Genomic DNA, 26220 nt, shown 5'->3' with positions numbered 1-26220 from the left:
AAAAAATGTGTTCATTTATTTGTTTCCCCCAAGAAGTTGAAACCCCCCCAGGAAGTTGACTGTGGGTGATATTTTATCTCTTCTAGCTTCAGGAAGTGAAAACATAGAAGAGAGAATTGGGGACCCCGCTGAGGTGTCTATTTCCAGGCATTGTTCAGTAATTGGGTCACATATTTTCCTCTAATATCAGATTTTGCTTTCCACTTGTGGGTGGCATAAAAAAAAAGAAAAAAAGCTTTCTGAACACTTAAGGTCTTGATCTAAACTCCAAAAAGGGGAAGAGTAAATAAGTAATATAATGTAAGTTTAGGAATAATTTTACCTGGGAAATATTTTTTTTCTTTAGAATATATTAAAAAAATATCTTTAGTCAGTAGTTTTTACTCTACTTTGACAAGACATAAGAGAAATTTAATACAATTCTTCACAGGTACATTATATGGGTGGTTTTTGTCTTTATGGTGGTTTTAGGTCTTTTCAAAAAAAAGTCTAAACTTGATTTACCTACATCAGTGGCTGACTTTGCAGGGCAGGGAGGATACAGCACCAGTCATGCAGAAAGTTCCTGTTTGTCATCGTGAGAGTTCAGACATGAACTAGAACCAATGGCCCATTAAATACCTTCTCTTGTTGTTTAAAGCATATTCTAGCTCTGTGAAATAATTGTTAATGCAGAATCTTGTAACTGAGCCAAGGACTGAAATTCCTGTAACTCCAGCCAGAGTAGAGGCTGAATTAACAAGTTGTGTTCTATGGTTTTGTGATTCTGGACCATTGGAAAGTCTCGCCTAGAGAGTAATTAGGAATAGGGAAGTCAAGAAACAGCATACTTTGCTTTTTGGCTTGTGTGTGTGTGTGTGTGTGTGATTTTTCCATGTATAGTAGTATTGTAATACTTTCTGAATAATAAAATTATTTTTTTAAGAAAAATATTGCTTGCTAAAATAGTCACAAGTGTTTTCTACAAGAAAGCATTTCACTTTTTTGGCTGTAAAAGACTGATAGTGATCTTTTCCATATACTGCATTTTATGAAGAAGAAATCCTCGTTAACAGTGATACAGTAGGACAACATGGACACCATAGACTCCCATTGTGAGACAGAATTCACTATGAATTTTTTTAAGAAAAATATTGCTTGCTAAAATAGTCACAAGTGTTTTCTACAAGAAAGCATTTCACTTTTTTGGCTGTAAAAGACTGATAGTGATCTTTTCCATATACTGCATTTTATGAAGAAGAAATCCTCGTTAACAGTGATACAGTAGGACAACATGGACACCATAGACTCCCATTGTGAGACGATACAGTAATTTTCAATTTCCTCTTTAAGAGACAGAGATAAATTTTAATTCAGAAGGTACTTATGGAAAAATTTCAGGAGTGGCTTTAGAAACAAAAGAAGAAGGATTTTTGTCTTAAGGGTTTATGTGCCTGATGTGAGATGGTTATAAATGTTCTAAAGTCTTTTTCTTCCTCTGGTTTTTACTTCTTCCATATTGTATCGATGGGTGCTTTGTGTGGGGAAAAATGTTTCAGCAAATGTTCCCTTTTTTCTCCCTTTTTGTTTTCTTCTCTAAGATCCATATAATTTTGCAAATGTTTACTTGCCTCAATAGTCCAAACCTAGCAAACATCACTGTAGTTAATGGGTACGGTTATAGGTACCTTTAAACATTGTCTACTGAACACACTGTTCAAATATATTATTGTACTGGTTATTTTCCTAAAAGAGAAACTCTTGGGATGAAATAGAGCTCTAAAGAGAGGCTGTATTTGTGTCCTGGGGGTTGGGGAAGGTGGAAGGAGGAAGAATTTTGGGGAGAGTGGGCTTGTATATACAAGATGTTAAAACCAGTTCAAAGAGCATTTGAAAAGCTAGATATCTGTAGGCAACTTATAAAGGAACATTAGGATAAGAATGTCGGTTTAGATACAAAACTAATTAATGTTGAACATGGCAATAAGCTGTAACTTTAGGGTTATCTTTTCCACTGGACAGAAATTATTTGCATCTCTGCTCAATAAAAATCTACAAGTTAAAAAAAAATGAGGCAACAGACAGTTTGTCCTACTAAATAAACCATGAAAAGATTTGAACCTATGGGTAATTGTATGATTAAGTACAGTGAGAATATAGTTAATAAAATCCCAAACATTAAAAATAACAATATAAATTATAAATGCAAATTATCCTTTTAGCAAATAACGTTACCTGCCAAGTTTCTTAGTGGAAGATTTTGACAGTCTAAGTAGTAGTGTTTTAAGCTGGGATTTGGGACAGAACCTTAACCCATCCACTTCTTATCTACCTCAGAGAATGCCAAGGACTGGAGACAGTTTTATGTAGCAGATAACAGCGAGAAAGTGATTGTAAGAAAAGCTAATATTAAATGAGCACTTTCTCTATGCCAGCCAGTGTTATCAGCACTCTAGGTGAACTCTAGGTGAACCCCACAACCTTATGAGATAGAGACTGTTATCATCATTTTATAGGTTTACAAGTAGATGTACACAATTTTAAATAAATATCATCTAAATCAATATAAAAATAGGTTTATATCATTATAGATGGTGAAATGATGCAAAGAGCACATAAGACTTAGTTAATCAAATATTCAGTTCATGGCTGAACTGAGATTTGAGCCATGGAAGTTTATTGCCACAATATATTCTTTTAATGACTACATTGCATTGCCCTGGAGATCAAATACGTGGATCCCCAAAGACGTGAAGGTTGATTGAACAAGGCGACTTGATATATGTAGCTTTTGTATTTTAGAGGCTGCATGCTATATTAGTTAAGCACTGCACCAAACTCAAAAATCCCATATTCAAGTCCCTATTGGAAGTTTCACAAATTATGTGATTTTGATCAAGTTAATGATCTTTTAGAACATACTTTCTTCATCTGCAAAATAGTAAGAGACACTTTCAACCCTAGCTCTCTTCGATTTTGTTTCCTGTAGGGTTATCATTGTAATGGTGCGGGAAGGGCAGGGGTACTAAAGATGCAAGTAGCTGAAGCGTCAGGTTTATGCTGGTGAAATCTGCCCAGTTCAGCTTTGGACAGCTCCAGCCCAGTTTGGCTGACTTAAGAAGGGTGGAGCTTATAGGTGGGAATCATCTCAGACTCCTTCCACTGATTTCATACAATTATTCCTGTTTCTATTGTGACCTACCAATAGCTCAGCTCCTATTGGAATGATTTTCAAGGCTATAGGTGATATTACTATAATGATAGCTATTCCATTGGGGATAAAAAAGAGGCAAAGGCATTTCTAGCACTATGCTATTTTCAACACTAGAATTTTAATAAATGACCACTCCAAGAATTTAATACTCCAAAGAATTAATGGTATAGTAAAAGGTGATTACAAATGGAAAAGAAACGTTGGTGGTAGGGAACCTAGTTCATTAATACACAGAATGTTTAATATTTATCCTATGTTCTTATACTTCCTTAGGAACATAGAATTAAAGGAAAACTTGCCAAATATTTTGTGACCATAGCTGAAATCTTGAACATAAGATGAGTTGTTAATAAACTTGGTATTTAAATTTGCATTATAACTTCTCCATATTCTTATGTTGATCTAGAAGCATCCTTCATGGAATCCTAAAGAAGGACAGGGTCTTAGGACTTATCTTCTTCAGTCCTATCATTTATACCTCATAAATAGGCTCAACAAAATTATTTCATTCCCCATATTACCCATCTTTGAAAAAAAAACCTAGACTAGGTCTTCTGCAAGAGATGATTAAATAATTAAAACATTTGTGATATAAATATATAGATATATTATGGTAGAAATTTTATTTTATTTTATTTTTTTGTTTGTTTTTTGTTTGTTTTTTTGGTTTGTTTTTGTTTTTTAATTTTTTTTAACATCTTTATTGGAGTATAACTGTTTTACAATGGTGTGTTAGTTTCTCCTTTACAAAAAAGTGAATCAGTTATACATATACATATGTTCCCATATCTCTTCCCTCTTGCGTCTCCCTCCCTCCCACCCTCCCTATCCCACCCCTCTCGGCGGTCACAAAGCACAGAGGTGATCTCCCTGTGCTATGCGGCAGCTTCCCATCTCCCTCCCTCCCACCGTCCCTATCCCACCCCTCTCGTGGTCACAAAGCACAGAGGTGATCTCCCTGTGCTATGCGGCAGCTTCCCACTAGCTATCTAATTTACATTTGGTAGTGCATATATGTCCCTGCCACTCTCTCACTTCGTCACAGCTTACCCTTCCCCCTCCCCATGTCCTCAAGTCCATGCTCTAGTAGGTCTGTGTTTTATTCCTGTCCTACCACTAATCTCTTCATGACATTTTTTTTTCTTAGATTCCATATATATGTGTTAGCATACGGTATTTGTTTTTCTCCTTCTGACTTACTTCACTCTGTATGACAGACTCCAGTTCTATCCACCTCATTACAAATAACTCAGTTTCATTTCTTTTTATGGCTGAGTAATATTCCATTGTATATATGTGCCACATCTTCTTTATCCATTCATCTGTTGATGGACAGTTAGGTTGCTTCCATGTCCTTGCTATTGTAAATAGAGCTGCAATGAACATTTTGGTACATGACTCTTTTTGAATTATGGTTTTCTCAGGGTATATGCCCAGTAGTGGGATTGCGGGGTCGTATGGTAGTTCTATTTGTAGTTTTTTAAGGAACCTCCATTCTGTTCTCCATAGTGGCTGTATCAATTTACATTATTCCCACCAGCAGTGCAAGAGGGTTCCCTTTTCTCCACACCCTCTCCAGCATTTATTATTTCTAGAGTTTTTGATGATGGCCAATCTGACTGGTGTGAGATGATATCTCATTGTCGTTTTGATTTGCATTTCTGTAATGATTAATGATGTTGAGCATTCTTTCATGTGTTTGTTGGCGATCTGTATATCTTCTTTGGAGAAATGTCTATTTAGTTCTTCTGCCCATTTTTGGATTGGGTTGTTTGTTTTTTTGTTACTGAGCTGCATGAGTTGCTTATAAATTTTGGAGATTAATCCTTTGTCAGTTGCTTCATTTGCAAATATTTTCTCTATGGTAGAAATTTTATTGTAGAGGAAGCACCATGAATAACCTATATCATTGATTATTTACAGCAAACCTTTATTTAGCTTCTATTACCGGTGGTGTTAGGCATGGAGAATACAAAACTCAGTCCGTATCCTCAATTAACTTACAGTATAACTAATACCTTTTTAATAGCAAAAAAAAAGTCCTATTTATCCTACAACCTCGTAGGAAATCACATTTCAATTTAACCCTCTCCCAAATCATGAAAAGTGATTGTTCCAATTCTCATTTTTACAAATGAGAAAATGGGCTTGGATAAGTCGTGCTGAACTGCTCAGAGTTACAGAGCTAGGTAAGCACCTGAGCTAGACGCAGGGCCCTGATCAGCCTGGCTCCAAGGCCTGTGCGTTTTTTCATGAATCCACAGAGTGTGATTTACTTTGATCACAATCACACACAATCCCCTCTTAGCCACCTATGACAGCCTGACGGGTTTATTTTCGAAGGCTCAACCCAGCGATTATGTAGGGAAGGAAGCCCATTCTCTAGTTATAAAGAGGAGCTGGTGAAAAGAGGTCATCCAGCTGTGAAATGGGGATTCAGAGCTTGTTTTCTTGGTTTATTCCTGCTCAGTTGTGTGTGCACCGATGTTTATTACGGTGTTTTAAGTGTCTTCATTGGGCTACAATAACATGGATTTTTTTTCTTTTTTTCCTCTCTCTCTCTCTTTCAGGTATGGAAAAATCGTATCCACAAAGGCAATCCTTGACAAAAACACAAATCAATGCAAAGGTATGTGTCAGGGCCTTGATACCTGAGCTTGCGCCTGTGTGTTCCACTGATGGCTCCTCCTAGGCGAGGTCCAGGCACCAGCTAGCTGCACAACGATCCCAATGTACAGTATATGGCAACCTTTTTAAGCACGCCGAGGCTTTGATGAGTTGTATTTCTAGTAACATTGCTCATTAATTTTTTTTCATTAACAAACAAAATGAAAATCACAAATCAGAACAAGTATCAAATTGCTTCAGCATAAAACTAAATTACCTCCTAACAACTTTGGGTTGTCTGATTTGAATGATATCATCAGTGATGCAAATTGATTTCCTATATAAAAATGAGGAACTCTGGGGAAAACTTTCCCATGTAAAACACATTCTCATTTATCTGTTGTTTAAAGCTTTAGCTACATTGGTTGACTAGGAATGAATTTACTGATGGGCCCATTGTGTCTCAGTTTCAGCTGTAAGCATCTCACAGGATCTCGGAATTTGTATCTTATCAAGGCTTCTTTTTTTTTTCCTGGAAATATTTCTGAAGTTATTTGACTATATCTGTGGCTCATGTTTTTTTCATGTCTGGGAATCCAGTACTCTTTTAAGGGCTGCATTCATTTATTTGTGAAATCTATATGGGCTCTCTTGCATGACTAAGTTCATACTGGAAAACTGAAATCCTTTTTGTAACATGTGTTATTTGTTGTTTCTCTAATCCAGTCATTTTTATAATACCAACATCAAGAAATATGGTAGAGCCAAGATCATTCTAAACACTGCCCCTATTTCATGTACAAATATAATGTGTACACGTTTTCGGAACACTTATACACTGAGAGTATATCCTGGCTTACTTGGGTAATGGTCAGATTCAATTCAGCAATTAAAGAAAAAAACAACATTCCTTGTGTCCTGTAAACTCACAAATACCCCAGGTATTTAGCTACTACAAGACAAAAATTAATAAGACATCATTTCTGTCATCTAATAGTTCAATTTCTAGTTGAAAAGGAAACCACCAAGAAAACCAAGAAACTAATCTTAATATATGTGTTAGGATCAGTATATCAGTCTAATATATGTGAGAGTATAACAGTGATATCTATAATACAGGGATCCACAAAATACTATGGGAGGAGAATATGGAGATTCCCTTTTGGGGAATGAAGTTTGTAAAGGCAAGGCAGAATGGATGGCCTTGGGAAAGGTTGGTGTTCAGGAGAAAGAATTTCAGAATGTAATTGAGCAGACCCTTATAACTAGAATAGAAAAAATGCCCAGGTAAAGATATCGGTAGAAAGAAGGAAGGGGCCAAGAGTTTGGAGGCATTTATAAAGTTATCCTGGATATTTTGAACTTAATTCTGTACACAACCCTTATATGTTTTTTTGAGCAGAAACGATATGATTCTACTTGTGTTTTAGAAAAGTTATTTTGCCAAAGTGGGTGAAACTGAGTCACAAGGGGGAAGAAACTGGAGGCAGAAAAAAAAGCAATGCACATTTGAAATCCATAGATCACAAGGAAAATGAGGAAAGTCCCTCAGGCACTGTTAGAAAAATGGAAAAAAAATGGGGTCACGTGAGTTTTCAAAGGTAGAGTTAGATATTTTCTATAAAGGTGAAAGGACGCGGGCAATGAAACCCACATGTTGAGCTGTCATTGTTGGGGAAGAGGGCTGTGTCACTGACTGAAGTAGGAAGTCCAGAAGTAGTAGTAGTGGGTTTTGGGGAGAGGTGGTGAGTTATGTATCGGACATCCTGAGCTAGAGGCCCTGGTGTAGCATCCCTGTGGGAAAGGTCGAGGCGGAGCTACAGGAAAGCTCAGAGCTACGATGATGACCATAACCAAGGGAGCAGATAATAACACTAAGGATAACTTGTAGGGGCGGTGGTGGAGTGGGGTCCATTAGGGTAGGCAGCTGAAAACTGAACCTTGGAGGACATATACGAACAACATTGGGCCATGACTGTGAGATATTCTTCACTCTCAGCCCGTGGGAAGCATGTGGTGTGTGAGAAGCTTTAGACTATTAATTCTGTCACTTCCAGACATGCCTGACTGATTTCCAAAGTGTGGGGTAAAAATATCTACAGGAGCAACCAGAGACAACTGAGGCACCCAACTCAGGCAGTCAGTAATATTGATTGAGCCCCAGTCACAAAGGCAGATGCTTCACAGACAAGCAAGCCCTGTGAACCTCAGTGGATCCCATGACCTGCCTGATCCTTGGAGTGGTCCATATGGAGGGACCCTCCACTAGGCAAAGGTTTGCTTGGGAATGCAAGTATCTCTTGTCACTGTACAGCACTGGTGAAACCAAAAGGGTCCATAGCTAACCTGGAAAAGCTGTATCTTAGACTATAATCATAAGGTTTGAAGAGGAAGGGGATGTAGCTGAGACGGATTGTCAGAGTTTCCATAAGTAATTATCTCTTAACAGTGGGGTGCTGATCTGGACAGATGTGGTGGGTATACTTACCTCAACCCCTAACACTCCTGTCCACATCTTCTTGTAACTGCTTATTTAATTTCCTGTCTCTCTCCAAAGAAACCTTTAGACTCAGTGAAGACAGGACCTGTGTAATCTAGAAAATGTATCTTCAGAGAAGGGAGTTGCAGGGGAATGCTTGACTGTCTATTGGAAATACTCGAAGAAAATATTAGAACATATCTCTGTTTTGATGTCAAGTTTCTGTGTGTTTTATGTGTGTGTTTTATAATGTACCTGTTGGTATAGTTTTATAAATGCTCATGTTTTAAACACATAAATGTATAAATATTGAGTTTGCTGCTCTAAGATATTTTTATTCATAATAATATGGATGTAAAAAGTAGTTTGGAGACTACTGGTCTCAAACGTAATAAGCACTGATAAATTTGGAAGGAGAAAGTGGAGGGAGGGAAGGAGGGAAGAAAGATAAGGAGAAATAAAGGGAGGGAGGGACCACAGAACCCCCTCGGGACATCATTGAAGGAATGGCAGTTAAGGATGATTTTATGATTTTATGTTAGACCTTTTGCCTTGAGGCTCATGTCAAAGAGGCAGGTGATCACATGGTCATTTCACACTAATAAAAGCCTCCAGTGGCATTTTCTGGTCTCAGCGTTTGGAGCCTGTGGATAGCAGTGTGACTGAATTACATCTTTCACCAAGCACATGGGGCGGGTACCCTAAAAGTAAGCCCTCGTGGTCAGAGAGGTACTACTGCCACTTCCATGTCTGGGGAAAAAATACTACTTTAATGATACTTTAAGTCCTATTTAGAGTATTATTATTATTATTATTTTCTTCAGAAAAACGGCCCCTGAAATAGTTACAGGTAGAAACTCCATACAATTGGGAAGAGAGAGCAATTCCATTTATGGAAAGTTGTTTATAGTCATTGATGAGTGTGTGAGCAAGTTGCCGAGGTTGGAAAGAAGGTCACTGTGAATTCAAGGAGCTGATGGGACCAGGCACCAGAGCAGCATTGAAGTATTGATTTCAATAGCCAAGAGTTGGAGCAGGAGTAGTATTGGAAAAAATGGGCTGATGCAGAAGGTATTTGTGGGGAAGTAGGAGGAATGATACCAGGAGCCTGTAGACCCTGGTGAAAATGAAGGTGCATTGGTTATAAAATGTTGTGAGGTGAGATTTACATTGGAGATTTTAGATAGGAGGGAAGCCATATGGAGTTAGGAGCAAGGAGGACTCCCCACTTACACGTCCAGTGGGAGAAGGGATGGTAGGGGGAAAAACACACTTGGGAGGGCTACAAAGGCCCAGTGTCCCCAGAATAAATCAGTTAATGATTGGAAGCATGCAAATGAAAGCAACTTGCAGTGATAGTTTATATCCACTCAGGATGCAAACGTAACATGTGGGCCTTCCAAGTCTGGTTACTGTGAAACTAATTCACCCCTTCTTCATTAGGACCATGCTAATTTGGTAGAGCCTTTTAAAAGTCAATATGGGGTCCTGTATGAACTCTCGCGCCCCCCCGGGGAAAATGCTTGCCGGGGTTTGTCTGTTTTCACGTCTGGTGTGGCTGGAGGTAACAAGATGCAGTTTCTTGGAGGAAATCGGAGGAAACTGAGGTTGGCAGATGACCAGAGGAATGCTTGCTACCCACATAGACTTCTGTTTTACTTGCAGCCGCCTTCTGGAAACATATCTTTGATAGAATTTGAAAACTTGGCTATCGATAGAGTTAAATTGCTAAAAGCAGTTAAGAATCTTGGTGTGAGCTATGTGAAAGGAACCGAGCAGTACCAGAGTAAGCTGGAGGCTGAGCTTCGGAAGCTTAAGTTTTCCTACAGAGAAAACTTGGAAGATGAATATGAACCCCGAAGAAGAGATCACGTTTCTCACTTTATTTTACACCTTGCTTACTGCCAGTCTGAAGAGCTTAGGTGCTGGTTCATTCAACAAGAAATGAATCTCCTTCTATTTCAATTCAGTATTTTACCCGAGGACGAAATTCAGAGTTTCTTAAAGGATAGCCATTTGCAGTTTGAGGCTATAAGTGATGAAGAGAAGACTCTCCGAGACAGGATATTGTGGCTTCATCACACAGTTTAGGTGGGGTTCAGTTGGAGTCAGTTTATAAAAGCCCTTTTGCTGATGCTCTGGATTTGTTCCGAGGAAGGAAAGTCTATTTGGAAAACGGCTTTGCTTATGTACAACTCAAGGACATTGTGGCGATCATCCTGAATGAATTTAGAACCAAACTATCCAAGGTTTTGGCTTTAACAGCCAGGTCCTTGCCTGCTGTGCAGTCAGGTGAGAGACGCCAGCCTCTGCTCAGCCACCTCAGTCATTCGTACACTGGTCAAGGCTACAGTACACAGGCAAATGTTGGGAAGGTTTCTTTAGATCAGATCGATTCGCTTTCTACCAAATCCTTCCCACCTTGCATAGATCAGCTACATAAAGCCCTGCGGGAAAATCACCACCTTCGTCATGGGGGCCACATGCAGTACGGCCTCTTCCTGAAGGACACTGGCCTAACCTTGGAACTGGCATGGCAGTTCTGGAAGCAGACATTTATCAGAGGAAAGAAGGATCCAGATAAGTTTGATAAAGGCTACTCTTACAATATCCGTCATAGCTTTGGAAACTTGTTTTGTATAGTGAAAATCCAGAGGAAGGCATTAATTAGTTAGGAGACACTTCAAAAGTAGAATAAGCAGGATGTGGGAATTCAGGGAAGACTAGGATAAAGGGAGTAGAGAAGATGATTTACATCTAGCATGATCTTTGGAATCAAACCAAGAAATGAGCAAATCGATTATTTTTCTCAGGAAAGGATTATCCTCATCTTTAAACATATAAACATAAGGTGTCTCTGACCTGAGAAATGTGTTTCCTTTAAGTTTTGCACCTTTAAAAACCTGTAAAGGACCCAAATGTTGTATTGGTGTAAATGTACATCAGCCTGTGAATGCTGAATTTGTTTTAGAAAAATCACTTTGTACTCTTCCGTTCCAGCGGGCACTGTTGACACCCACCAGTACAATGCTGGCTTACTTTGTCTCTTCTTTCTTTTTCCTCTAATCAGTTTGATAAAGGCTACTCTTACAATATCCGTCATAGCTTTGGAAAGGAAGGCAAGAGGACAGACTACACACTTTACAGTTGCCTGAAGATTATCCTGACCAATCCACCAAGCCAAGGGGATTATCATGGGTGCCCTTTCTGGCACAGTGATCCTGAACTGCTGAGGCAGAAGATGCAGGCGTACAAGATCCCTCCCTCAGGGATCAACCAGATTTTGGATTTAGTAAAAGGGACACATTACCAGGTAGCCTGTCAGAAGTTCTTCAAGATGACACATAATGTAGATGATTGTGGCTTTTCTTTGAGTCATCCAAACCAGTTCCTTTTTGAGAGCCAGCAGATCCTCAGTGGAGGTAAAGACATCAAGAAGGAATCCGTCCAACCAGAAACGCCCCAACCCAAACCGAGTGTCCAGAGAAGCAAGGATGCATCATCTGCCCTGACCTCACTCAACTCCTCTCTGGAAATAGATCTGGAGGGACTAGAGGAGTTACTTCAGTGAACAGTCCCTGGGCAGTTGGTAGCCCATCTTCCTCACTAGCTTTTATTTCCTACTTTACGATTTTATCTTTTTCTTTTTTGCCTGCCTTCTCCCTCCACCCGACCCCCCTTCATCCATCCACACATGCATGAGCTTCTCGGGAAGGCAGCCTTGCAGGTAAAAACAAAGACCTCCGGTATATTTTGCTTTGACAAAGGAGAAGAGGAAGAATTTCTTTTGAAATTTAATGCTTGAATGGTGTGATTTAAGTCCCGTTTTAGGAGATAAAACAGCTTTCTGGACTGATTACAGTCCCCTAGAAACAGTACAACTAAGAACAGCTTTTATTTTAACACTTATCACTGTAATGTTGACCCAGGACTTTTCTGGACCATTTTTGTTAATAAATATCAAAATGTAAAAAAAAAAAAGTCAATATGAAAAGAGCAGTTGGGTATGTACTATGATGCTGCTAATTCTACTGAGAGATTTTATTCAGACATATTTTTAAAGTGTTTTATATGCTCACGCTTAGCACCACTTTATTCTCTATATGGGTACCACTGTTATACAGCCATTACCATGATAGTCGAGAGGACTAAACTACGACAAACCATGGAATTGTTTATTAGAGGAAGTTCAGTGAGTATGGAAGAATATAAAATCATGTGTACCATAAACATGGAGCTATGGAAATATTTGACAGTCAGTAGTGCTCATGGTTATGTCTGTGGGTGGCCAGGATGCTTGGTGCAAACACTGCCTTTCCACTTCATAGATGTGTGACCTGTGGTCAATCCCTTAACTTTGCTGGGTGCCTCAGTTTCCCCATCTATAAAATGATAATAATAATAGGGCCTGACTTGATAATTAAATGAGTTAATACATAGGTAATGCTCAACAATACCTTGTGCTGACTGTATAAAATGGCAATATTAAGCAGAGAAAATCTTTGTGTTAAGGTGATAGATTATTACTAACTTTACATTTCTCCGAACTTGTTATATTGTCTTTTCTAGGGGAAAAAAAAAAAGGTAAAAACAGCTCTTGGAAAAACTAAAGTGGTTTCAATTATATGTATATTTTGGTTGTTCTTTCTGTTAAACCTTAGTAGCTCCTGCCTATGTTTCTTTGTTTTTGTAAATTAATGTTAGCTGAAAATAGCAATGAATTAAGAGAGAATGTTACCCTTTGCTTCTTTAATGAAAAGGTAGAAGAGAGTTCTTCTTGACCACTGCTTTCTTAAGGAGGGAAATGGAAAGGGTGTCTGAGGTGGCTTTTTTAAACAAAATCACTAAGGGCATTGAGCCTGTCATTAAAGAATGAAAATTGGATTCGGTCTTCTTGGAGACACTTGCTTTTGAATCATTTGCAGTGTGGCCTCTGGACTAAGGCTATGCAATTGAAACCAAATATTATGAAGACAGAATTTATTGATTTTGTTTTTAGAGACATGATGAGTTCAGTTTTTCATGAGCTGTTGCAAGTGAGGTATGAGAAAGTACATGCACTAGTCTCCTTAGAGGTGAAAAGAAAAGGCGTCAGAATTAACCCAACTCTGGACACTTCCTGGGTCTTAGCATCTGAAGGAAAGGCTTTTGTTCCCTCCTGCACCCCACCCCACCCCCAGGCCTCTAAATCTGTACGGTAGGCAGGCCCGGATAAACACACTCACTCTCTATTCCGGAAGGGGTCTTGGGGAGCTCTTTCAACATAACCTCTCGTTTTCAGGATTGTTCTTTCTTGGGTGGTGGCTGCGGCAGCTTTCATTCTGTATAATATGGCAACATAAAACAAAACAGTCACCAGCAGGCCCAAATGACCAGAAATTGCTGAACAAAGCAGGCCGCAGCTCCAGATGGAGAGTAATGAAAAACAGACCGCAGTTCATTCAGCCACTCAAACACCAGGACCCAGTAAGAGCTATTGTACAAGTCACAGAGATTTGCACTGCTTTGTTTTTGTTGTTTTGTTTTTCCCCATGTGTTTTCCTCCTGGGTCCAGTGTATTTGCTAATTTTAAAAAGTCAGGGGAAATGAAATGAAAGAAGCCATTGAAAACAAGGTGTAAATCTTTGATGAATTGACTTGTCTCTGCCTTTTCCTGCTTTTTAAGTTTGGCTTCCTCTGTACCACCCCCCACCCCCGCCAGCCATTTTTTTCTGACAGGCTATGAGTTTAGAGCAGAATGAGTAATGGATATTCCATAGAAAGTTTCCATGCTTAACGGCCAAAGGATATAAGAGCCATTAGAGTGTGCCAAGCATACCGACTTCTAAGATCTTGAAATACTCCCTTCTTGCCTTTGTTGTCACAGGCTGCTTGAATTATATTTATGGAAGATTATGTTGCCCTTAGCATTTCATTGGACCCCTAAAATCAAAGTTGAAGACAAGGATCCAAAAGTTCTGAGATCATCCACGAAGGGTATCATTAATTCTTTATTAAATGAAACCATAAGAGAAATAATTCTGCATACTAGATTCATTTTTATAAAGAGGGATAGAACCCACCTAGATTGTTTCACGGAGGGATGTGAATGAATCCATTTAGCAGTTCTAGATTCATGGCCCTGTTATATGCTTTTTTAAAGTATTTCTGGGTAACTAAGTAGGAGGCGGTACACTTGGACAAATTTGGAATTAATCCATTTTATTTATTATTTAATTTTCTCCTTTAGTCACTAACTGGGAGTATTTAAATAGCAAGCGAGGAAAGTGTGGATTTCTCTATTAAATCCCATGAACCTGGAGGGAGGGATGGATACTCTAGTTTGTCATATTTTTGTGTAGTCTTTGCAGGGTATGCAGTAGCCCCTACCTACAGACCAATCCTAGTAAGTGACACTGACATGCACCCGGGCAGAACGTGTGTGTAAGTAGAACCATTTGGTTTCCAGAAAATAGCATACCTACCCGGGCCTAGTCCACAAGAAAACTAAGCAAGTAAAGGAAGAAACTAAACACCATGAAAAGCCTCTTTTCAATACCTGTTATTTCCCCAAATAGGTGAAAACTAAAATAAATATTCTGTGAAATTTATGAGTCTGAGGAATTACATTTTGAGTGGAATAGGCTCCTCCCCCGGCTGGGCTCACAGCCTCTAGAGCAAGGAACCCAGGAGGCAACGAGACTTGAAAAACACATTTATTTAATTTTCAAATACTGGAATTAGGTTACCAAAAAAAAAAAGATGAAAACAGTTCTGTTTAGACAACTAAATTTCCCATTTCCCTTTGCGGTATGAAGTGTGTGATTTTTCCCGGAACTTCTTTTGTGAATTTTTCTCTAATCTGGTAAAGTACTAATTTTGCAGCTAGGCATAGGTGATCAATATATAAACATATATTTGCTTCCTTTGGTATTGATACTGAGTTTTGTTTTCATTTCAGAAACAGTTAGTTTGTGTAGGAACTTTGGTAACTTCAGTCAGAATTGTCCTGTAGGTACCTTTTACATGAAATTTTCATCCTGGGCCTCTTTTGAGAAAACTCCAGTGTTTACAGTCTTATAGGCAGAGTTAGGAAAGAACACTTACTTTGAAGGTAAATGGTCGCCATGTGTTGTCTCCAACTCAGCCATACAACTGCAGCTAAAGACATTTCTCCTGTCAAAGATAATCCTTCCGAAACTGTTTTTCTCAGTTCAGTATATTCAGTATTTTAGAGGGTTCTTTTATGAAGATGATGATGATGATGCGATGGTGCCGAGTTAACTTTGAGAAGACTCTGAGATAAATGTAAAACAAAATATCTACTCGTGTTCTGGGAGTCATACAACTGCACATTTTTCTTCAAGTGTCTTATAGCTCTATATTTACTCAGTATTTGCATGTAATCACTGTGAATATACACATTAGGCAAAAGTAAAACTCTCCACCAACATTAAATTTAATAGGTAACAGTGCTTTTTTTTTTAAGGTGTTTTTTTTTTTGATGTGGGCCATTTTTAAAGTCTTTATTGAATTTGTTACAATATTGCTTTTGTTTTATGTTTTAGTTTTTTGGCCGCGATACATGTGGGCTCTTAGCTCCCCGACCAGGGATTGAACCTGCACCCCCTGCATTGGAAGGCGAAGTCTTAACAACTGGACCGCCAGGGAAGTCCCAACATTGCTGTTTTAAAGCATAAATGTATATTTGACATCATTTAATACTATAACCTATCTCCCTATCTCTTTTGCATGTGAAGAGATTATTTTATTGGAAAAAAATATAAATAATTTGTGTGGAGTTTAAAATGGTTTAAAAATAAAATGGTAGCCTAAATGTGAAAAGAATTTGAAAAAGAGGGGACTTCCCTGGCAGTCCAGTGGTTAAGACTTTGCCTTCCAATGCAGGGGGTACGGGTTTGCTCCCTGGTCAGGGAACTAAGATCCCACATGCCTCGTGGCCAAAAAAACCAAAACATAGAACAGAAGAAATGTAACAAGTTCAATAAAGACTTTAAAAATGGTCCACATCCCAAAAAATCTAAAGAAAAAGAATTTGAAAAAGGATACATGTATATGTATAACTGAATCACTTTGCTGTACACCTGAAACTAACACAGCATTGTTAATCAATTGTACTCCAATATAAAATAAAAATTAAAAAATAAAACGGTAGTGTTATATTGCTCTCAGCCATAATCTGAATGTGACTTTTGCTAACGCATGTCTTCTAACTTCACAGAAATCCTTTTGTCCAGATATCCTGTTTGTTCTCCTGCTCCTGTCCTTCAATTCCCTATGTTTAGAGTTTGTTAAAATATATATAAAATGCTCACTCTTCTTACCTCTGCTAGTCTGTTAATGATTTCTTCCAGAATTCACCTTCCCAAGAAGTCCTCAGTAGACTCTCCTCATCCTATTTACACACTTTATAACACCACCTCCTCTGAGCATCATCTGGGAGCAAAGATCTTACACCCCCTTATCTCTTGGGCTTTTGTGATTAGTGTGTGTCTTCATCTAGATTATAAACTCCTCAGGCTTCTCATGGACCTTATTTTCTACTGCCAAAGTGTTGAGGAAACAGGACGGTTCAGAGGGGTCTTAGAATCCACGGGCTTTATCTTTCTCTCTGGGAGCCTTTGATGTCACATCAGTAGAAAGAACAAACATGGCTGGGTATATGTTCCAAAGGCCTGTAAAACCACCGAGGGTACCAGAGACATAGTATACATACATTTCTCAGTTATTCTGTAAAGGTTAAGCACTTATAACTGAGAATATTTATTAGTGTGTAATTATCCCTTTGACTTGTTTGAAGTTATCTATCTTCATTCATCAATGATTTCATAAATATATGGGAAATCCAATATAGCACTATTTCTTTTAAATAATATATGAACTGTAATGACATAGAATGGATAAATATTATATCTGTGTGTGTCCAGTTTACTAAAATTCATGTAAACTTGCAATACCATGTAAATACATATCCTTTCAAATATAGGACTTCAAAAAAATATAGAATTTTTTCCCCCAAATAACCCTCTTAGTCCTTCAAGGAGTTTTCAGATGAAGTCTACACTGAGACAATTTCTAAGTAATAATCTTAGTTTTCTTGGACAAGTTACATAATGTCTCTAAACATCTGTTTCCTTAACTGTCAAATGAGGTTATTTATACCTACAATGAAAAAAGTATTTTCAAAATTACACGGAACCCTGTTTGTAAAGTGTCTGGCACATCTGTCAGGTACATTTTTCTGTGGTCTTGCACTTGGATTTCTTCTTGTAGGAACCCTCTTGTCTGGAGCACCATTATATCTTACACATTAATGCAGTTATGAGTACTTTTGAAGTGTTCAGGGAATGTGTATTTCATGAATTGACATGTGTTTACTGAGACTGGCTTTGTTTTTTTATTTAATTTTATTTATTTACTTATTTAATTGAAGTATAGATGATTTACAGTGTTGTACTAATTTCTGCTGTACAGCAAAATGACTCAGTTATACACATATATACATTCTTTTTTATATTCTTTTCCATTATGGTTTATCCTAGGCTATTGAATTTAGTTTCCTATGCTATACAGTAGGACCTTGTTGTTTATTCATGAGACTGGCTTTGTTAATAGCAAAAAGTATTTAAAAGGATTTTTTTTCATACGTTTTTGTGTTGGCTATACGATAGCCCTCAGGATTTTTCAAGGCCTATAAACTTGATGTCTTTGAAGAAAAGTGCATTCCATCACAGTGGCAGGTGGTAGAATTCATTCTGAGTTGGGTAGGTTCTGAAAGAAAAAAAAAGTGCTCCTTTGTTCACCCTTTGTCATGATGTTCACTCCATAACATTGTTTTACAAGTTCAAAGGTAAAAGGAAAAAAAAGCCTAAAGATTCTTGCTTCCTTAGCTTTGAAACCATAGTAAAAGCATATTTTGTTTAAGGGATGGTGAAAAGTCATATGATTTGATGCTTGTTCTTATTGACTTATTGGTTATTCACGCTACTCTTAAAATAGCTATTTTTCCTTTCCTTTAGTTAAGAAATGAGAACTCTGGAGTATGAAAGAGAAAAACTCCTGCACATGACTGAAAAAAAAAAAAAAAACCCAAACTATGAAAACCAAAATTGAATTTGAAGGATGAATGTATCATTTGTTATGATTGTAAGTGGCTGTAAGTGGGCTCATGTGTCTCTTTATCCATAAAATATTAGTCATATAAGGTCTCTATTTCATATGATCATTTTAAAAACCAGCTTGGTTTCCCCATTGTGTTGTGAAATAAGAGAAAATAGCAAGGTACACATTTAATTTGTACTACTTCTCTTAAAAGGTTTATTTTAATTACTAGGCATCTGAATAGACCTATTGGTCATTAAGCTGACATCAGCCCTGAGTTGGAAGAAACCTGTATTCATGGAGCATCTTTGGGACACCTTCTCTGTGCTGCTTTTAAAGATATAGTTTCTCTCAAGAAGAGATAATAAAATGCTTAAGCTGCAGATATAACAGCTTTTCACATCCTTGGGGCTTGTCCACTCTGGGAAAAGCAGGAGCTAAAACAAAAGATTTTAGGGAAGCAACTGCTCAGAAACACACTAGGCTTGGGGCTTAAAGGTGATGTGAAAAATAACCATGTTTGAGATGATACTAAATGAAACCAAGCGGCAAAATTTCATGAGACATGGACTACGAGGCATTGGAGTTTATGTCTTTGGAGTACTTTTATTATAATAGATGATTTAAGTGAAAATTGTAGCTTTTTATTGAAGAGTGAAAGAAAAGAAATTTTTTTCTTAAAAAAGAGAATTATGTGAGGTAGAATTTAGAAGCTCATTAAAAAAATACTGTTAAAAAACGGTGATTAAAGAGTTTCTCAAAGGTTCTCATGAGATATTTTTGAGTAACAAGGGGTTAAAAATCAGAAAATCTCTAATTTCATATATACAATGTAAAGAAATTATGGCTAATACTATATTTTTCATAGAGAAGCAGGTGATGAAATTGAGAATAATTTGAGTAGGGGAAAACTTTTAAAATTTTGTTTTTTAAATAAAAATTGCATGTGTTTAAGGTGGACAGCATGGTGATTTGATACACATGTATGCAGTGAAATGATTACTGTAGTCAAGCTAATTAACATGTTACCTCACAGGGTTACCATTTGTGTGTGTGTGTGTGTGTGTGTGTGTGTGTGTGATGAAGGTGCCTGAAATCCACTCTCTTAGCACATTTCCTGGATTCAGTTCTGCAGTATAAACTATACTCACCATGCTGCCCATTAGATCTCTAAGACATGGTCAACGTACGTAGCAGCAATTTTGTACCCTTAGACCAGCATCTCCCAATTTCCTCTACCTTTCTACTCTCTGCTCCTGTATATTTGATTTTTTAAGTTCCACATATAAATGATATCATGCAGTATTTGTCTTTCTGTGTCCAACTTATTTCATTTAGCATAATGTTCTCCATATTCATCTATGTTGTTGCAAATGGCAAGATCTCCTTTTTTAAGGCTGACTATTATTCCATTGTATATATATGTACATATATATATATACCACATTTTCCTTTTTCATTTGGTGACAGACACTTAGGTTGTTTACATGCCTTAGCTATTGTGAATAATACTTCAGTGAACAAAGGGGTGCAGGTAACTCTTTGAGGTACTGATTTATTTTCCTTCAGATGAATACCCAGAAGAGGTACTGCTGAATCATATGGTAGTTATATTTTTAGGTTTTTGAGAAACCTTCATACTGTTTTCCCACAGTGGCTGCACCAATCTGCATTCCCACCAGCAGTGCACTAGGGATCCCTTTTTTCTACATCCTTGCCAACATTTCATATCTTTTTGATAATAGTTGTCCTAACAGGTATGAGGTGATACCTCATTGTGGTTTTGGTTTGCAATTCCCTGATGATTAGTGATGTTGAGCATCTTTTCATTATCTTTGGCCATTTGTATATCTTCTTTGGGAAAATATTTATTCATATCCTTTGGTCCTTCACCCATTTGTTAATAGGGTTGTTTTTGTTTGTTTGTTTGCTATTGAGTTGTATGAGTCCCTTATATAATTGGGATATTAACCAACTTTATCAGATATATGGTTTGCAAATATTTTCTGCCAACTAAAGGAAAACGTAACAAACCAAAGATTCCCATATGAAAAGTGGAATTTCCTTCAGTGTTACTCAATTTTAACCATTGTTTTAAACAAATGAGAATAACTCCAAGTGAAATATGTATGTACACATATAACTTTTATATGTATTAATATATTTATTTATATATTTATTATACATATTATGATATATGTATGTTAGAGTGTGTGTGTGTGTGTGTGTGTGTGTGTGTAAGACAGGGAAAAATATTTATGAGACACTTGTATCCTAAGAGAGTTTTAAAAATCACTCTATAAAGATTTACATCAAAGTTTGTTGTACTTTAGTAGAACATAATTTTCTTAAAAGAAGCTTGAAGCGAAATCCTCACCATTCTTTGTAACTAAGCATCTGCTGTGTTACATAAACCAAAGAAGGCCAGGGGAAGTTGTTATGCCTTAGATAGTGATCAGGTGCTTTGTGATTTTCTTCTATTGTGAGAAGATAATATGACAAGTTATAAGGTATTAACATTGCTTATACAATGATCAAAAATCTTGATCAAGTATTGATACAATGTGTATATGTTAGGGTTAGGGTGAAATCTGTGTAAAAATTTAACATTTCTACTTGCATCATTGTATTTCCACCTATTATGTCCTATTAACATGGACTGTTAATACAAATAACACATCCTATTATGTTGTCCAAGTCAGCCTATCTTTCCTCTCTCTATGTCTTTTTAAAGTTACTAGTCTGGAGCCAGTCCTTTGGCTCTGCTTCTTGTTAGGGAAATTATTTTTTAAAATTATATGAAGTATAACTTTCCAGATAAGACAGTTCCAATTTATAAGTGACCTTCTGTGGAAAATCAAAAGCCCGTATTGTCCATGCATGGGTGAAAACATCAGCCATGATGGCAAACTGAAGGGTAGTTGGTCTGTGTGGTGAGGAAGACAGATGGTTTCTCTATGAACCCACCGTCTCTTGTAGTGTCAAGGCCTATCAGACCTATCAGCATTCACCAACATTTTTATCTTGTGTATCCCATCTGAATTCCCTTAAGGGTAGGAAGTGAAGTCTTCAACCGATTTCCCACCAACCAATAAATGAGTGAATGAAATAAAACAGACTAAAGGACTAAGACAGAAAAAACAAAAAAGGAAGTGAAAAGTGAATTCCAGTGACAAGGGTCAGGAATGGCGTCTTTGATTTGTTTGTCCAGGAAGGAAACCCTGCTTTACAGAGTGAGCTGGCAAATGAGTTGATGATGCCCTGTGGGATCCTCAGAAGTACAGTAAACAGTGGCTGTGGGGCAGGAGATGTATTTGTACTAATACGCTGTGCAACTCAGCCTTGGTCAAATAGTTGTTCAGCATCCCGGAGTCTAGAAATCTCTTAGAACATTCCTGTAAGTCATCAACAGGGCAAATCTGTCTAGTGAAGGATTGTTGTTTGGCTACAATACTGCCTAAAAGTATTTAGATGTGAATACTTTTTAGTGGTGCCTAAACCACTCTGCTGTTTTCATAAAAGCAGCCCACTTCACTCACTTGTGTACCTGCATGGCCCCAGAAGGCACGCATGGCTTCAATTTTTAATAGCTTGTTGAGTGGATATCAAGTAACTCAGAATTATTTTTATCTCCGTTTTACTGCAGAGGAAATGAACCTGGAGATGGTGGACAACTTGTCGACCACTATTGCCAACATCCGGTCATAGTCTGTCAAAGCTTTGCTCCCCATTATTTGCAATTCCTCCCTCAAAATAATCTCCATAAGTAAGACTAGCAGGACAGATCCTGGATGGTAGTAATGACAAGCAGACGCAAGCACAGTGTTTTAAGTTTGCATGAGGGGAACCGTTTGAAAGAAACACGCCGTGGTTCTCACCCGCCCCCTTGCATCCCATTACAACAGTATTGACGGGGATTATAGCTCTGTTATGTCACCTAATATAGATGTAAAAGAACCTGCTGGTTGTGCCTTGAAAGTATAGTACCTTTTGAAAATATTTTGATCATTTTGTTTCATTTAGAGCTATTTTCTTTTTTTTAATATATTTTGGGAACCATTTTCTGTTCACTTCAATTTTGCACTTAAGTGATATTGACCAACGTCTAGCCTTTCATCTGTGTTGACTTCAATGCAAGTAGCAGTTTAATCAATTTTAAGTGGGGAAATATCACAGAATTATGCATGGTGGTAGGCAGGCACAGTGTTGTTGATAATTTCTTTTACTCTCAGGAGTCAGAATGAGGCATGTGCTTCCTTAAAGGGCCCATGTGGTAGAGTTTCACAGCAAACATTCTCTTTCATCTTGTTTAAGTTCTGTTTGGCTGGCCTCCCGTGTTTGCTCGCGGGGATAAGGTTAAGACCTCTGAAGAGGCCACTCCATCCCAATTACTTACCCAGCCTCCCTTCTTTTCTTTAAATAGCTTGCACTTAGTTGTAGAGAGCGTTTTGGTGTCATTATCTCTTTGATGGATGAACCCAGGGCTAAACAACTATTTTCTATTTGGATTCTAAAGGTACGATCAAGTTTAATCAAAAAGACTATTAATATTTTGAATTTATCCATGAACCAACTCTTGCAACAAAATACCCAAATGCCTGCTCACGTGAGTCTTTTCTTTTTCAAGCTGGTTTTTCTCCAAAGATTCTTCCCCCATCCATATAGTTTCCTATTGTCTTAAGTTGCCTTCAAGTCTCCATCTCCACCCAGAGGCTGCCTCGTCTTGAGCATCGCCCAGTTTTGTCACCTCTTCTGGTACGTGCTTTTAACCTCACTTTAGAATCCCCTGCCCAAATGTGAGTCTGAATTTTTATAATGTTTGGATTATAACTCTGTTTCTTTCTGGTCTAGTCCTTGAGGGTTACATGTCTCAGGCCTGATGTTCTCCTTCCAGTTGCTGACTTTATAACTAGATCCTACTTACTGGAACTGTTAAGAGAATTATTTCACTTCTCTAACACCGTCATCTGCACTTAGTCTGTTTTTGCTGCTGGGATTTTTTGCAGGAAGGGTAGCCCTTTCCTATTTGTAACCAAAATTAAATCATTCTGAGGCAGGGCATGAATGTGTTTTGTGGGGTTTCTTGTCAAGCTGAAGATTGTTATAATAGGCAAACAGGAAGTCCCCATGCACTGGAAACTATAACGTCCTACCTTGGCATGGCATCTGTGTTCTTCCATAATAACCAGTCAGCTTGGACATCGCCAGAGTTCCTTGAATTTTTTGGACAATGGGAGAAAAAGGAAAAGCTTTCTCATTTGGATTTAACTCAAGAATTAAAGCATTGCCTGAAGCTCTGTGCTGCCAGTGGTTTTATTCAGGCTTTGTTCTCTGAACAATTTGTAGATAGATGGTTGTGTTCTGAATTCCCAGCCCTCATTAGCTAACTGCACACATGTGGAAACACGGAAGCTGTGACCTTCAGATCCACTCCAGAAATACAAACGTGGCCTCTAAGTTTAGAGAGGAAATGCTTCCCTCTCTCTAGCCAGGAATTGGGACTGATGCTCTGCCCAGGTCACATAGACATCTGAGCTGTCCCAGCCAGCAGGCAAAAAAATGACCTCCCGGGTAATACGTGCGTCATTACAACTTGACCATGTCCTTGATCCAGTGGACGGTAGCTCACTTAAAGCGCATAGACCTGTAGGATTCTTTTAAGTCATAAAACATGGACCCAAACAAAGTGGAAATGACTGATAATTAGTGAAATTATTGATAATTTATCTGTGAAAAGCTAACCAAGAAAAAAAATTAAAGGGGACATAGAGATGTCTCATTTTTATCAGCCTTGTTTAAAAGCAAAAGTTGTTTGTTTTATTCTTTGATGGCTACATTTCAAGAGTCACTAAACTTTCCAACCCTTTCAGCAAAATAAACTGTCTTGTCATTTTTTCCTAAAGATGTAATCTTTGCATTGTATTACTGAAAATTTGGAAATAATCTAAATATGCAAAAACGGAGAATGACTAAACTCTGGTTAAAGCAATGGAGTATTTTACAACCATTTAAAAGGATAATTTTTAAGACTTTGAGGCCGCATGGGAAACTAGCTATAGTATGATGTAAAGTGGGAAAAAGAAAAATAGAAAAGTCTCTGTATGCTCTGCTAATAACTAGGTCAAAAGATGATGCATGGTGATTATTGAAGATAGTTTTGCTTGGTAGGTGTACATATTGGTTGACATTTATGTCTTCTCTGAATTGTGAATTCTTTGAGGAAGGGATCACATTTTCCTATATCTGCAAAACCAAGACCTAGCATATAATAAGGGCTAATTAGTATTTCTCAGTTAATCCATTAAAAGATAGCCAGGAAAAGCAAATTATAAAATTGTATCTAAAATCTGAATATAATTCTATTAAAATAATACATTCAAAAGGCTAAGAACTTGAAGATATCATGGAGCAGTGATTACAAGGATTCTCTGTATGGTGATATATTGATTTTCAAATCTCCATTTTTTATATATATATATATTTTTAAATGTGCTATCTAGAAAAAGAAATAATGAGTTGACTAGTGTCAGCATAACTTAACAGTATTGAAATGCCACAAGAAGAAAATGTTCATTTATTCAATAATGAGAGAGTTTAAAGATATGCATCTTCATTAAGATTCAGTTATATGTGTACATTTTTGAATCTCTGTCATTTGAATGAGATGTCATAAATGATAAACTTCTAACTACTTATCGTAGAATACACAGCCTTTCATGGTCTGCACTGTACTCTCTAACACTAGGGCTACTGCACTTTTTGTAAAATGTGAGTCCTGCTAAGGTCTGGGACTGGGAAGCACTCACATTGTAATTCCCATGAACAGCCCCACAGGTGTAATGAGCAACTTAGGCGGCCATACTGATGACCCTGGTCAGTTCTTATCTCTTACCATGTATCTAATCATCCCCAACTACTAACACGCCATATGTAAAGGCAATTTGGTGCCTATTCCCTTTGCTTGGAACAATCATTATACCTCTTATTTAATAATAAAGTCTTGTATTTATTGAGCACTTACTATGTATAGAAATTATACTGAGAGCTTTATATACATGATGGCAGTGTTTTCCAAATTGTTATAATTATTATCTCTATCTTATAGGTGTGAGAGACAAGGAACTTGCCCACGTCTCCACAACCACGAAATAGCAGACGTGGGATGTAAATTCAGGGCTGCTTTGTTCTAAAGCCCAACCACTTAATCTCTCACATCCCTCTCCTGTGCTGCCTGTGCTCTTCCTTGACTTGGGTGACTCAGCTGATAAGAACCAAGTCTTCAAAGCTTTCTTTCTCCCTCCACCCATGCCCGAGCCAACCTAGACACCCTTCCTCTGTCTCCCTTAATAAAGCTCTTTGTTTTCCCAAAAGTCTCCCCAGCACTTAGAAAACTGGATATAATCAGTGATTTTTTTTTTGTACCTCTTACATGGTGGGCTTATCATGGGCAAGTATTTTACACTTTTTCAGGAAAAGAAAAACCACAAAAAACCAACTGTATCTTGTTCATTTCTTGTTCACTTGTACTTAGCACATGCTTGACACATGAAGTAGTTATCCCAAGAATGGCTGGAAGAATAAGATAATGAATGGCTGAACCACATCTTAGGTTCTTAATACATGGATGTAGCACCAAGAAATCATCATGCATATGATTTTGGTTGTGATTAGAAACCGGGATAAAACTGTAGCCATTTATCACCCAGCTGCACTAAGCTCAGGGTCTTGTTAAGAACATTTGGACTCAGAGTACTTTTGCAGATTCATTGCGTTCTTTAAACAGTGCTTTAATCATGCCCCTTGCCTGGTTAAAACCTGTCCATGACTTGTTATTTCATTT

At 37.7% G+C, this 26220-nt stretch overlaps 2 protein-coding genes across 7 annotated transcripts in view; both read left to right on the top strand.

Annotated features, from left to right (window-relative positions):
* Positions 1 to 26220, top strand: part of RBMS3 (RNA binding motif single stranded interacting protein 3) — a 752917-nt gene that overhangs the window by 245162 nt on the left and 481535 nt on the right. For all 6 annotated transcript variants that reach the window (XM_055079737.1, XM_055079741.1, XM_055079739.1 and 3 more), the window contains exon 3: positions 5764 to 5822. In XM_055079737.1, the coding sequence (XP_054935712.1) occupies positions 5764 to 5822 (59 nt within the window). The remainder of the gene's footprint in view (positions 1 to 5763; positions 5823 to 26220) is intronic.
* On the top strand, positions 9819 to 11850 carry LOC102995487 (DNA primase large subunit-like). The gene is given in 3 exon segments (XM_024116515.1): positions 9819 to 10335; positions 10338 to 10874; positions 11360 to 11850. Coding segments are annotated over 3 exon segments (1512 nt in total). The 5' UTR covers positions 9819 to 9851.

This window comes from Physeter macrocephalus, chromosome 18, assembly GCF_002837175.3.
Source record: "Physeter macrocephalus isolate SW-GA chromosome 18, ASM283717v5, whole genome shotgun sequence".
Classification (NCBI taxonomy): domain Eukaryota; kingdom Metazoa; phylum Chordata; class Mammalia; order Artiodactyla; family Physeteridae; genus Physeter; species Physeter macrocephalus.
Note: the sequence above shows the minus strand (reverse complement) of the source record. Positions and strands in the feature narration are given on the sequence as shown.